Raw genomic sequence first — 12,335 nt, 5'->3', positions numbered from 1 at the left:
TGAGTCAATCTTGTATAGGAAGTGTGTGAATTCCACTTGTAACTTCAAAAAGAACTAGAAAAGCACTCCGAGAGCGCAGACCTCCGCCAAGGCAGCAATTTTTTTTATTTTTATTGATTATTGATTAATTATTGATCCGGATCACCACCAAAAACTATTCATCTCTTCCTTGGCCCCCTTCTGACAGTTCCTGAAAATTTCATCAAAATCGGTCCATAACTTTTTGAGTTATATTGATGACAAACAAACAGTCAAACAGGGGTGAAAACATAACCTCCTTTGCGGAGGTAATTACAAATTAAGAACTCGGAAATTTGATTTATGAAAATACAAAATACTTTTCTCAACGGTTGTGGATAACGTGTGCCTTGCTGATAAACGGAATGACTAAAATTTCCAGGAAAACTCAAACTGGTCATTTAACAGTGATCGACGCTAATGTTTGATGTCACCAATAGGCCACTGCGAAATCCTGGGGGACAATTGAAAGAAAACGTCATCTTCTTTGTTGTCTGTCGTCCTACGAATTGTGTCGTTTTATTTCATTATATGTATGCCTCCCCCCCCCCCCCCCCCGTTCGATGAACTGGCCGACATAAGTAAAGACAAAATCACTCGTATTTTGTATGCTTTTTTCTCCATGTTACTTCCACTGACGGTCTATTGTTATGTAAAGTACACTGTAAGCCTGTTTACACTCACTGTACTTTTACAATGCGTTGTGTTTTTCTAGACAGTAATTAATCAAAGAAGACAGAAGTCCTTAAGGTTACAAGATGATCAAAACACCTAAACTGCTTCTCAATTATTTCATAAGAGTGTTTTGATGAAGAAAATCCGGACGTGGCTTGTCTAATGGTATCGATCGCTGTCAAAGGTAATGGAGAAACGTCGGTTCAAAATTAGAACAAGAGATGTCAACATGCGCCGTTCCGAAGCAGGGTCACTGCTCATTAACTACCTTGATTCACCGAAGCTACCACGCGAAGTTCCAGGAACAATCCTCTGAGGACCGAACAAAACGGCTGTCAACGGCAGAACCGTTAGGACGTTTAGATAAGCTAGTCAAATTACTCAACAGCTCGCGTTTTCCAGGAAGTTACACATGTATCCTGCACCTCCCGAGAGTGAATAATGTCGCCAAATATTTTCTTGAGATTTGGATGTTTGGTTAATCAAAAAAAGATGAGTTCCTAAAATTAATTTTCTAAGGGTTGTAGTATTTGCAAATACCTGTCGCTGAAGAAATGAAGACGTCCAATGAAAGCAAAATGTGTGTAAACTTTCACATTTCTTCATGCATGTACCATGGTGTGATAGAAACATATGCTCATTGGAATTTTAAGATTGCTGCAACAATTTTATTTTAAATGCTATGAACAACGTGAATGTCTCTCTTTTTTGCTTATAATACTATGGGCAATTTAGGTTTCTTTTAGCTTTTATTCCCTTTTTATGATATTTCGATTAATATTAGTGGTTTGAGGATAATACTGTGTATATGTAAACAGCGCTCATACAAGCGCTCACGCGGTTTAAAGAAATAAATTAACTGTTGCATTATTGCTTTTATCAATTATTGTTATTGTTATCATCATTATTTTTATTATCATCATCTAGTTGGCTGAAATACCTTGTGTGTAACATGAAAAACATGAAACATTGCGTTTCATTCAATTGTCTCTGCATTATTCTGTACCTTCAATCGGCACAGTAATGGATGTAGCAGATACCAACTTGTAATTGTGGTATAATTGAGTCTGTGGTTTCATGTTTCTTGCGATTCATTTGATTAAAGTGCACAGCTTTTCTCATGAGAGATGTTTATGGTCTTATTTGGTTTCTTCGAAAACCTCATTGCGTACCAGTAATTATGTTTTCCCGACCCGTTCATTTGAAAACACTTTAAAACGTTTTTCATTCTAAGAAGCATTTGCAGCACTGGTTTGATTGAGAAGTGGAATTGGTTCCGACATTTAGGCACACAACTCCACTTTGTCACAAGAAAGCGTATTCTTCGTATTTTTCGTCACACATTGTAAGATACTAGAAAACTATATAGCTAGTAGAGACCAAATTAAGTATCATATTTTCGTCTTTTTTTTCTTTCCAAACAAACTTTGAGAGGCACAATAACAGCAGTAAACAAGGGATTTTCAGAGCGATTTTTTTATTTTTTATTTTTTTCCTGCAAAGGGTGCATTTCACACAACTTGAAAATTATATATATGGTATAGAGAAAAGTCACAGTTTGGTTTAAGGCAGACCTTTTCTCACTGTTTCCGTCAAGCCCTCATAACTGCCCCCATCCCCTCCCCCTCCCCCTCCCCCGCCCCCGCCCCCGCCTTTGAGTCTTGGGATTTTAGTACTGGGGAAGGTGGTCAGCCTGTAAAACAGAACTGAAGACAAATAGGTGCACATCAAGGGGGGGGGGGGGGGGTGAGTAAGCAGTGAGCATTAGCCACGAGGAAGAGATTTAATTCTGCAGAGAAAATGCTTTGAGTTGATTAGGCTTTATATTAATGGTTGGATAGCAATTACCCCATGCTTCGTCTAATGATTATACGCTGTGGAACGCTGACTCAAAACAATGCTACTTTAAATCTGTATCATTCGAGTTATTGTTCTACATAAACAAAACCTATAGGAATTCAATAATGCTCATTTTTTGTATTAAAGAGATTTCAATCTTAATATATACATATTTTATGACGACGGGGTTTGTAATAGTTGGCGGTATGGTTTTTGTTGAAAGCTTCCTGGTAAGTAAATGTAGGCGGTTTGAAGGTGGGATAAGTTGCGATAATTTGTTGGTATCTCTTTCTCTCTCTCTCTCTCTCTCTCTCTCTCACACACACACACACGCCCGCCCGCACATAAACACGTATAAGGACTTGAAATGCCGTATGTACCAAAAATCTGTAAAACCAAAGCATTTGAATTAAGATTTACAAACGCACATGCTACAGTAATAGACTATTAAGCAGTGTAATTTGCCCCTTAATTCTTTATTTTCGCTGATGTGAAATATTTTAAGACCAGAATTAGAAATTAGAATTTTTGGCAGTTTTTTTCTGATATATATAGACGTCTGGGACACGTGAAGGCAATGTCAGAGACGGACGTTTCAGGAATTTGTCTCTCACCCCCTCCCCCATTCTCCGACTGTATTGATTCAGAACATGGCTTTAATTTATTATACAATCGAATGTGCTGCATTAATAAAAACCTTACGGGGATGTGGTTTAGTGATTCAATGATTCCCTGGATATCCAGAGTTTTGTTAAAAGCTTCCCGTTAGACCCAGATTTTTTTTTTGACTTAATGGCATGGAATACTCTACTCTATTCTGTATCTCTTCTTCCCTCTTCCCTTCTTCGCTCCCTCACTCCGTCGTTTCTTTTAGATATAAGTTTGCCTGTCCAAATATGTTTTGTTTTTCAATACAAATGTAAATATAAATAAATAAATAAATAGAATAAATAAATAAAAGAAATAACGAAGACAATAAACGAATAATTTCCATCAACCTACGAGATTAAATCAACTGAGAACCCCAAACGACTGTAGCGTCCGGTATTGCGGCATTAATTGCATTGGACTTAAAGGAAGTAAACTGATTTGTTGAACGGAAAGGTGCACAATATTAATTTGAGAGCGAGTTGGGGGTTATTTGCTCAAGGTGGGGAACAATTGAACTCAGACTTATTTATAGAATCGCTCTCTGGCGACATGTTTCATGATCAACACTTTGTAAAAGAATTCCGTGACATTTGTAGAGGCTATAGCACTTTGGATATTTAAGATGACAAGTAGCATGCTTGTCCTGTCAGGATGGAAGACGATATCCCTCTTCATGATAGATCATATTTCTTATCTCGACAGATACAAACACAACAGGAGAAGCAAGTCTCAGTGTCAGCTACCTGCGCGTGATCACTTCGTGCAAAGATTTTTTTGAAAAAGAAAACATCCAATGTCACGAGAAGGCGTCTAAAGTTTGCTTTCAGTTGTTATAATGACCTCTAGACAAAGATCACACTTTCGGCTTAAGAGCTAGACCCGAAAATAAGCTATACGCGGCAAGCGTGGGGGTTTATATTGTCATATCACAGATAAAATAACTAATTGTGGTTATTGTTTTTCAATAAATTCAAAATGTTCACTCAAGTAGTAAAAAAGGGACCGCCCCGTTGTTGTCCACTCAAAGTGGGCACGCTCTGCACTAAGGCACCGTAAAGGTAATCTTATCTTTTTAATATTTATTCCTTGAACAGGAAATCAACTCTTTTAGTGTAGTGCCGTGTCAAACCAGACCAAAGCAATCAAAACAAAAACATTAATATATAGAAACATCTTATCTGAAACGCTGGTGTAATTTTAGTCAATTTAGGCATTCGGGATGTTCATTGTGAGCAGACGACACTTTGGAAAGGTTGTCTTGATCAAGATTGCTTGCCGTGGATGCTTTTACTCCAGTATGCCTCTGCGGTTGTTTTGAAGGAAATGTCCTTGAATTGAAATCATGACTTGTAAGTAGCACACACTCTGATGTCAATGCTGTCTAGCAATTCTTATAAAATTGACGGTAACCACAAAGATTATTTGCCAAACACTTCATCTGACCGCGTCATGGCGCCGGCTTTACAGCTAGATCACAATGACCTGCTCTCAGCTAGATAAACAATTCTCCATCTTTCTCTCTCTTGTTGTCTCTCTCTATCAGAGTTTTCGTTTCTGAAAGTAAGAGTGAGTCGACGCACTGCCCGCCCCGTACAGCAAAGGTATGAAAAACCAGGTTTCATGGAGTTGCTAGAATGAAGACGTGAATAATATGTCATGTGCGTGTGTGTGTGTGCATGTGTGTGTTTGTGTTTGTGGCCTGCTCCCGCCTAACTTCAAATTCTTCAAATAACGCAAATAACGCAAAATATCGCAAAATCACGGAGTTTAGGGCTGGGCTGGACTGGTTGAGTCACTTGAAATTGAAGTTTGTTACAATGTGTGTACCCCACCCTCTCCTGTGTTGTACAGAATTTAAAAGTGAAGTAAAATTTAAGGATTATCCCTATCAATCTTCATCCAATCCAAGAAGTCTGATCAGATTCCCAAATCTTGCATTTATTTCCTGGGCTCTTTTCGTGTTGTTGTGGTTTGCCAGCGATGATAACACTAACAGTTCATCAAGGTCGGTTGTTATATGTGTTTTTAGAAAATTGGTTAAATTACAGATATCTCCCAATTAATAACTTTGAAATCGTTGTGATTGTTTCCCCAAGGTCACTCCAATGTTCTTATTATGAGCAGTCGAGTTCTGCAGCTTGATGATGAACAAACAATTAAAAAGATCGCGAAAATTGTATTTGAAGAAAATATTGTTTCTTGGTGGATGTTTCGTGTTTTCTGGGCCTTGATTTCTGTAATTTTATTCATTAGTTCTTCCTGTCGTTAAATAGCAGGGCTAGGTGTGGTTAACCGCAACAGACAGGAAAACCTTTATCTCTGTAGAAAATGGAAGAAAATTGAGCAAAACTAGCATCATAGAACCAGTGATTTGCTGGCTTTTAGCAATTTTGTTTCAAGGTTTGATTGTTTTTCGTCTCTACAAGAAAGTGGTCTTCAATGGTTGTTTGGGCTAGAAAGTGAAAATCCTTGCCACTGCTTGTTGACCATGCTCCTCTTACTAAATACCCGTATGTTCTCGATCCAGAATTAAATGATTCAACCTACAGCTTTACGACGAGTCGTGTTTGTGGTAATATCTTTTTATTAGCTGGAAAATGCTGCGCTTCGTTTTACTTGCTGTCTCGATGTGAAACTAGGAGATAGACCTCTTGACTTTACAGCCACGCAAGCACCATAAAAAATCGAGATTTTACCCACCTCGGACGCATGTCACCAATTGGGTGAAAACCAACATCACCACAAAGTTGTCCTTTGTAAAAGCCACAATTATATAATTTCTGTGACGCATTTCCCGTTTCCTGTTTCCCCCCAATTAAAGTGTTTTTCCACAAACAAAAATATCTTGTCGTACAAGATGTTCCATAACTCTTTAGGGCAATTGACCTGCCCCAAACTAACACGCTATCCAGAGGGAGAAGGAAAAAGACGCACTGTCGATTCTTACAACCGAAACCAAGGGAAGCAACAGTCACTGAAACCCCCTGTGGGTTTGGGAATGTGACGAAATTATTTTGTTGTCTTGGGTGGTTTTATATCAGCAACTAAACGGGCATTGATTATAGCACATTATCAAGGAAAGAAGCAGCCTTTATACTGTATACCAATACAAATAATTGGTTTACAAAATTCAAAAGAAGAATGCAATACATGTTCAGCTATTCAAACATAAAAGAAAAATAATCGATGGCCAGAACGGACAACGAACATTTTACAACAGAGATTAAAAGCAATTAATAGCGTTCAAATCAATTACGATAACACCAGTACAATAGACTACATGTATATGCTGTGAAAGTTGTGATATCTTTTATAGTTTTATCCTTTTTTTATCTCTATTATATTATTATTAACTTATTTTTTGTCTATGTTTCTTCGTCATCATTTCCCTACGAAGTCGTTTTTTTACCGACAATGCTATGCGGCGTTACCTATACGTAAAGTCTATACGGCGTCTTTGTAGCGGGATGCAGTCATGTAAAAAATCTATGTTGATGTCTCAAGCATCTCGATGCATTACACTAATTAGGGAGTGCGTAGAATGTCAGTTTTAACTGGGAGGAGGGGGAGGTTAACTATTCAGGGAGAAATCTGCGACAGGGGGGTGGGGGGTGGGGTAGGGGTCATCCTAGCCCTCGTGTTCCCTAAGCTTATAATTGACGGTTACAATGGTGGAGGGGGTTTCTTATTTGACTACAGTGATGATATTTACGTACGTGTGCCATTTTCCTTTTTTCCTTGCTTCCAAGAGATCTGTTAACAATAAACGACATGGGAGGACACAATAAACATGTGCCAATACATGTGGTTCCGATCTGATCTCTAATTAAACCCAATGGTCTTGTTGACAATTTTAATGCTCATAACAGCGGCTGCACTTGTGGGGACCAAGGCCACGAGGATAGTGGATTGTGTTTTATAAACAAACAACTGAGTGTGCATAATTAACAAACAATCACTGTGTTTATTTCTGTATCTGTTAATTGGAATCTGCATAGGTAAAAACAGCAAGGAGAATGAGATTGTTTGGCAATACTTACATGGCACCGATTGTATCTCGAGAAGATGTACACATATTTTTACGGTGTCTGTTTGTACGTGTTAAGTTTTGGTCACAAGTGTTCTTCACGTAGATAGCCTCTACTTCGAAGGAGACGACAAATTCTCGATCAGATCCCCTGCTAAAGGTTTCTTGAAGATGAATCCCACTTATCGTTTTGGGAATGTTTCCCCGAGGCAAGCCTTTGGGTAATGCCTTCAAGTGTTCTTGTGGTCTCGCCAACAGCAGGGGCCAGGAATCTGGATGGCAATCACGACGATGCCAAAATCAAATTATCTGGTGACATTAATTTGCAGTACTGCGGCGTACGACGGAAAGTGATTTGAGCAAGTCGATTATCGTGTAACCATGGTTCTGTCAGGAGTCTCGCGAGACGCCTACGTCAATTGCAGAGCATCGGAGCCAATAATCTCAAGGCAAGTCTTCCGTCTTTGCCACTGAATACACAAGCAGCGAGGCTGCCTCTCTGAATATTTACAGACAGCTATCTCCTCCTTCTGCGCATGCTTCCTACGGTATATAAACTCCTGCCCAGCCAGTCTCCCTCAGATCACAGTTGCCACTGATCAGAACCAGGACCCTTTAGTTGCAGCTTAGGTGCTCAGTTACTGTTAAGCTACACATTGGAGTTAGTGGACTTAGTCACTTTTAGACAGTGTCACATTTTCTCTGTGGCGCTTCAAGTCGAAGCAAGCTATTTACCAAGTACTAGTACACTGACATTACTTACATCTAGAGAAATGGAGTGCGTTATGACGACCTCGGCGACAATCATGCCGATACATGGACAGTTTAGTTTTAAATGCTGGAGAGAGCGACAGTGCCTTAAACCAGGTATGTTCTGGCAAAAACGATGAGGCAAAGAAAACGTGCGCGTATGCGTGGCTCGAAGCATTATCGGTGGGGGTTATTTGTTCTCGGTTATCCAATTAAAACATTTATTAAAATATATTTTTTAAAAAATTAGAATATATTTTTTAAAAATTGATAGGTTAGTTGTTATGTTGAATATTATGTCAAAAGGATCATGTCGACGAGTTTTTTACAGGCAATATCTAGTTTTGTTTGCTGATACAATCGACTGTAACAAACATGGGCGTGTGTTTTTTGCTTGACGCCTACGCAGCGATGATGTATCAAGCAATATCGTGATTAAATAAATCGTAATCTAATATCAAACACGAAGTTTAACACGCACCGTGCATTGTTTTATGAATTTTCGCACGAGGTATCTAAAACTGTCACGATTTTCACATTGTTAAAACGTATGGGAAACTGCAGCACGCACCAGAGAACTGAAATTATAGCGATCTTCATGTCTTTTGTTTAATCGCCGATAAACCTACCCAAGCACAATTACATATTTATCTTCTTATTAAACGTTATAGCATCTACACGCGTAGCTCAACGGTATGACGAAATGCCAGACTGAAGGTGTGAGACAAAAATAGATTCAGCTTTCATATCTTATATTCTTCGTTAGATCAACTAAATTACGGCAAAATGCGGCACTCGGTATCATTGGGTTTGAAATGTATTCTGCAGACGATCACAAGACAATCATGCTGGCGTTTACTGACGTGCAATATACTGACTGTACTTAACGACGCAGGGGGATATACAGTGCAGACGCCTAGGTTAAAATACAATCCGCTAGGGGTTACTTTCCATATATTTATCGTTAAAAATCTATCATTTTTACAAACCTTCTAATAGTTTCCTTTTCATCTTTTTTCCCACAGGAAGCGGAACGATAGAATTCGACGAATTTTTAAGTATGATGTCAAAAAACAAAAGCAGGGATCCGGAGAAAGAATTGTTGGACGTGTTTCACGTTTTCGACCAAAACGGTGACGGGCACATAGACGCAGACGAACTTTACGACGTCTTAACAAAAATAGGAGAAGTCATAACAAAGGTGAGTTACATGTAAGTGAACTGTTAAGTCGAGCGCTGTACACAGCGTCTGTTTTCAGCTTTGAAACGCCAGCAGCATAGTGAAAATGTAGAGCAGAGTTAATATTGCACACTGGAATCGATATCGGAGAGTAATAAATGCCCCATATGGACAATCTGTTTAATGGCGAGACTAACAAATTGGCGAAACTAGAAATACAACTGAGAATACTTAATTCAGATATCTGACGGGAAAAAGCCAGCACGTCTTTGAAAAAAAAAAAAAAAAAAAAAAAAAAAACGGCAGCTATTTAGCCAGGGTCGAAGGGTGCCGGGGGAGGCAGTCATTTTGGATCACATCAACATTCCGTCTGCACTAACAACCGTGGCTGGTATAAAAACTTCGCTTTTTCTTTACTAAATTTTAGATTGAGAATTTTGACGGAGAGCTAAATAGTCTAAGTACTCTCATATTATACAAAAGGTCCACCTTTTATTTTTAAAACACCCCAAATTAAAATTCTAGTCACGGGTCTGAATAGTGTCCGTAAAATACGTGTTATGTAATTCGGGAGTGGAAATACTACTACTAAAAAAAAAAAAACTTAGCGCTTAAGGCCATAACTGGTATGAATGTAGAGATTCGGTATTGAAATTAAATTGGTGATAAATTAACTGACTGTATTTTTTTCCCTTCATTTGGGAAAATCAGTTAACGGCAGCCTAGATAGGTTTAAAATCTTTCGAGGTTGGCCTAAGGAATTTTATGTTTTAAATGATATGCAGTGTCAGTCTTAAAATTTATCCTCTTTATTCTTGTCTTTTCCAGGCTGAGGTTCGTGAAATGATCCAAGAAGCTGACGTTGACGGTGACGGCACAGTAAATTTTACAGGTAAATAATGTTGCACAAGACGCTATATATAATTCCCTTATCTACTGAGTTAACGTCAACATTTCGTGATAAGAGTTTGGAGCCGGATGACGAAACCCTACTAGCATCAACATATCGTGATGAATACAATATTGTCTAAGAGAAACCCCGAAAATACCTTGAAAATGTATGAAGAAACCCACATCCTCTTTCGGTAGTCTTTCTCTATTCATCCTACTATCCCTCATCTATATAATTTCCTGGTATAAAATAAGCTTCTTGCTAGTTTTCCTGTCCCCGTTGACGTCACCGCCTAACTTCAAAGTCATCTAAGAATATCACTTTTAAAAGACCTCTGTGTCGTATTGTTGCAATTATGCAAATACGGCTTTTTTTGAAGTAAACATAATATTATTATTGTGCCTCCTTAATTTCAGAGTTTAAAAGGATTCTGACGGCGAAATAAGTAAACCCAATATCTGACTATCATCTGTGATTCTGGGAACTGGCGTGGCGTTGGAGTTGCGCAACGTTAAACGTGACGAAAAGGCCCCCTACTGAGCCAGGCAGGAGAAACGACTTTATGCAATAAAAACTTGGGTTCTTATTAAACATCAAGACTAGATAACCGGCCCGACTCTGTAGATCATGCACCAAGTGTGTCTGTGAAGAATTCAAAAGGTTTGCAGAAAAAACGACGTGTCTTAAAACGCCAGTAAAGAAACAAGAGGCAGCGACGGTGCAAGTCTGACCCGACTTATGGCACTTAAGCGTCTATATCAACTTTCTGTTAATTTTCCATGTTCTTTTTTGTTACAGAGCCTCAAGAAAATTCATTTTAAATGAACGCATCGTGCAGACCCTTTCAAAAAGACAGTTACTTATTTTTTAAACTTATTATTTTATTAAATACGAAGTGGTATCACAGGACATCGCATGGTCCCTTGGTCGTACTCGGCACTCTTCGGTCTTTTTCGGTATTCACAGGCTTCACTTTAGGTTTAAGTCCAAAAAACAATGAAATAATACATATTGCACTGAGTTAAAATTCAACGTTACATTATGTTGCCTTCTTCAGTGTGCGTTTTACAGTGTATTTGTTAATGACTGACGCACGGAACCGTCATCGGTGATTCTGTTGACTAATACTGGAGCACCCAAGCAAATGCAAGTGCCATTTCCCATATTTGTAAATATACTCTTTACAAAGTGTGATATTTGAAATAAAATAATTCATTAAGCTGTTAAAATTTTTGTTGACACAATCTCTCTTTCTCTCTGTCTCTCTCTCTCTCTCTCTCTCTCTCTCTATTTGAAAGAAAATAAATCGCAAAACACTGTTTTAGTCATGACACAATCTCTCTCCTCTTTCTCTATCTCTCTCGTTTACTGTAAATCATAAAAACATAATTCCGTTTACGCCTCTCATCATGCCATGTTTTTCATGTGTTAAAGGAAAATGACAATTGAGTAGTTTCCATGGCCTTCCAGAATTTACCTGGTAAACAAAACACAGCGATCGCGATAGTTGTAATTATCTGTAAAACATCACCTTCTGCATTGCATTTGGTGTCCTATACATACATGTTATTAGTATCTTATTTTTCTTTCCATTTTGTAATTGCACCAAGTCCTTCTCTCTCTCTGTCTCTCATCTTGATCTACTGTAAATCATAGAGTCATTTACAAATACAACTCATCCTGCTACACTTTTCATGTTTCAAAGGTAGATGACAATTAAGGAACACAGTAACAGTAGTTTCCAACGCCTTGCAGAATTTACCTGGTAAACAAAACACAACGATTGCGATAGTAGTGTTTATATTTAAAACTTCGCCGCCTGCATTGCACGTGGTGTCCAAACAGGGCCGTAGCTAGCCTCCAGGGGGGCAGGGGGGGGGGGCAGCTGCCCCCCCCCTGGGATTTGAGGTGCAAATATGGCAAAATGAACCCACAATTTTTGACTTTTGATTGAGCAATAAATAACAGTTAAAATGCACCAGAATGCAGTAGGCCTATTATACATACAGTTTTTAAAAATTTTCCACACAGGGGGACCCCCCTCCCCCCTTCGCCCCCTCGTGTCCGCTTACTGCCCCCCCCTGGCATTTTTCTGAGGCTTCGGCCCGGCCAAAATATATTATTTGTATCTTACTTTTCTTTCCTTTTTGTAATTGTGCACCAAATCCTTCCCTCTCTCTCTCTCTCTCTCTCTCTCTCTCTCTCTCTCTTCTGTAAATCATACAAACGTTTCCGTTCACAAATACCACTCATCATGTTACATAAACGCTTTTCGTGTTTCAAAGGAAGATGACAGTTAAGGG

At 38.7% G+C, this 12,335-nt stretch overlaps 1 protein-coding gene across 1 annotated transcript in view; it reads left to right on the top strand.

Annotated features, from left to right (window-relative positions):
* The window catches only part of LOC106167992 (uncharacterized), a 35,914-nt gene extending 24,653 nt beyond the window's left edge, over window positions 1-11,261 (top strand). Inside the window, exons 4-6 of the mRNA XM_087011741.1 lie at window positions 8,986-9,161; window positions 9,969-10,032; window positions 10,449-11,261. Of these exons, the coding sequence (XP_086867867.1) occupies window positions 8,986-9,161; window positions 9,969-10,032; window positions 10,449-10,477 (269 nt within the window). The 3' untranslated portion in view covers window positions 10,478-11,261. The remainder of the gene's footprint in view (window positions 1-8,985; window positions 9,162-9,968; window positions 10,033-10,448) is intronic.
* The last annotated feature ends 1,074 nt before the right edge of the window (window positions 11,262-12,335 follow it).

This window comes from Lingula anatina, chromosome 4, assembly GCF_051362555.1.
Source record: "Lingula anatina isolate TDL-2025a chromosome 4, LinAna3.0, whole genome shotgun sequence".
Classification (NCBI taxonomy): Eukaryota; Metazoa; Brachiopoda; class Lingulata; order Lingulida; family Lingulidae; genus Lingula; species Lingula anatina.
This window is presented reverse-complemented; position numbering and strand designations above follow the sequence as displayed.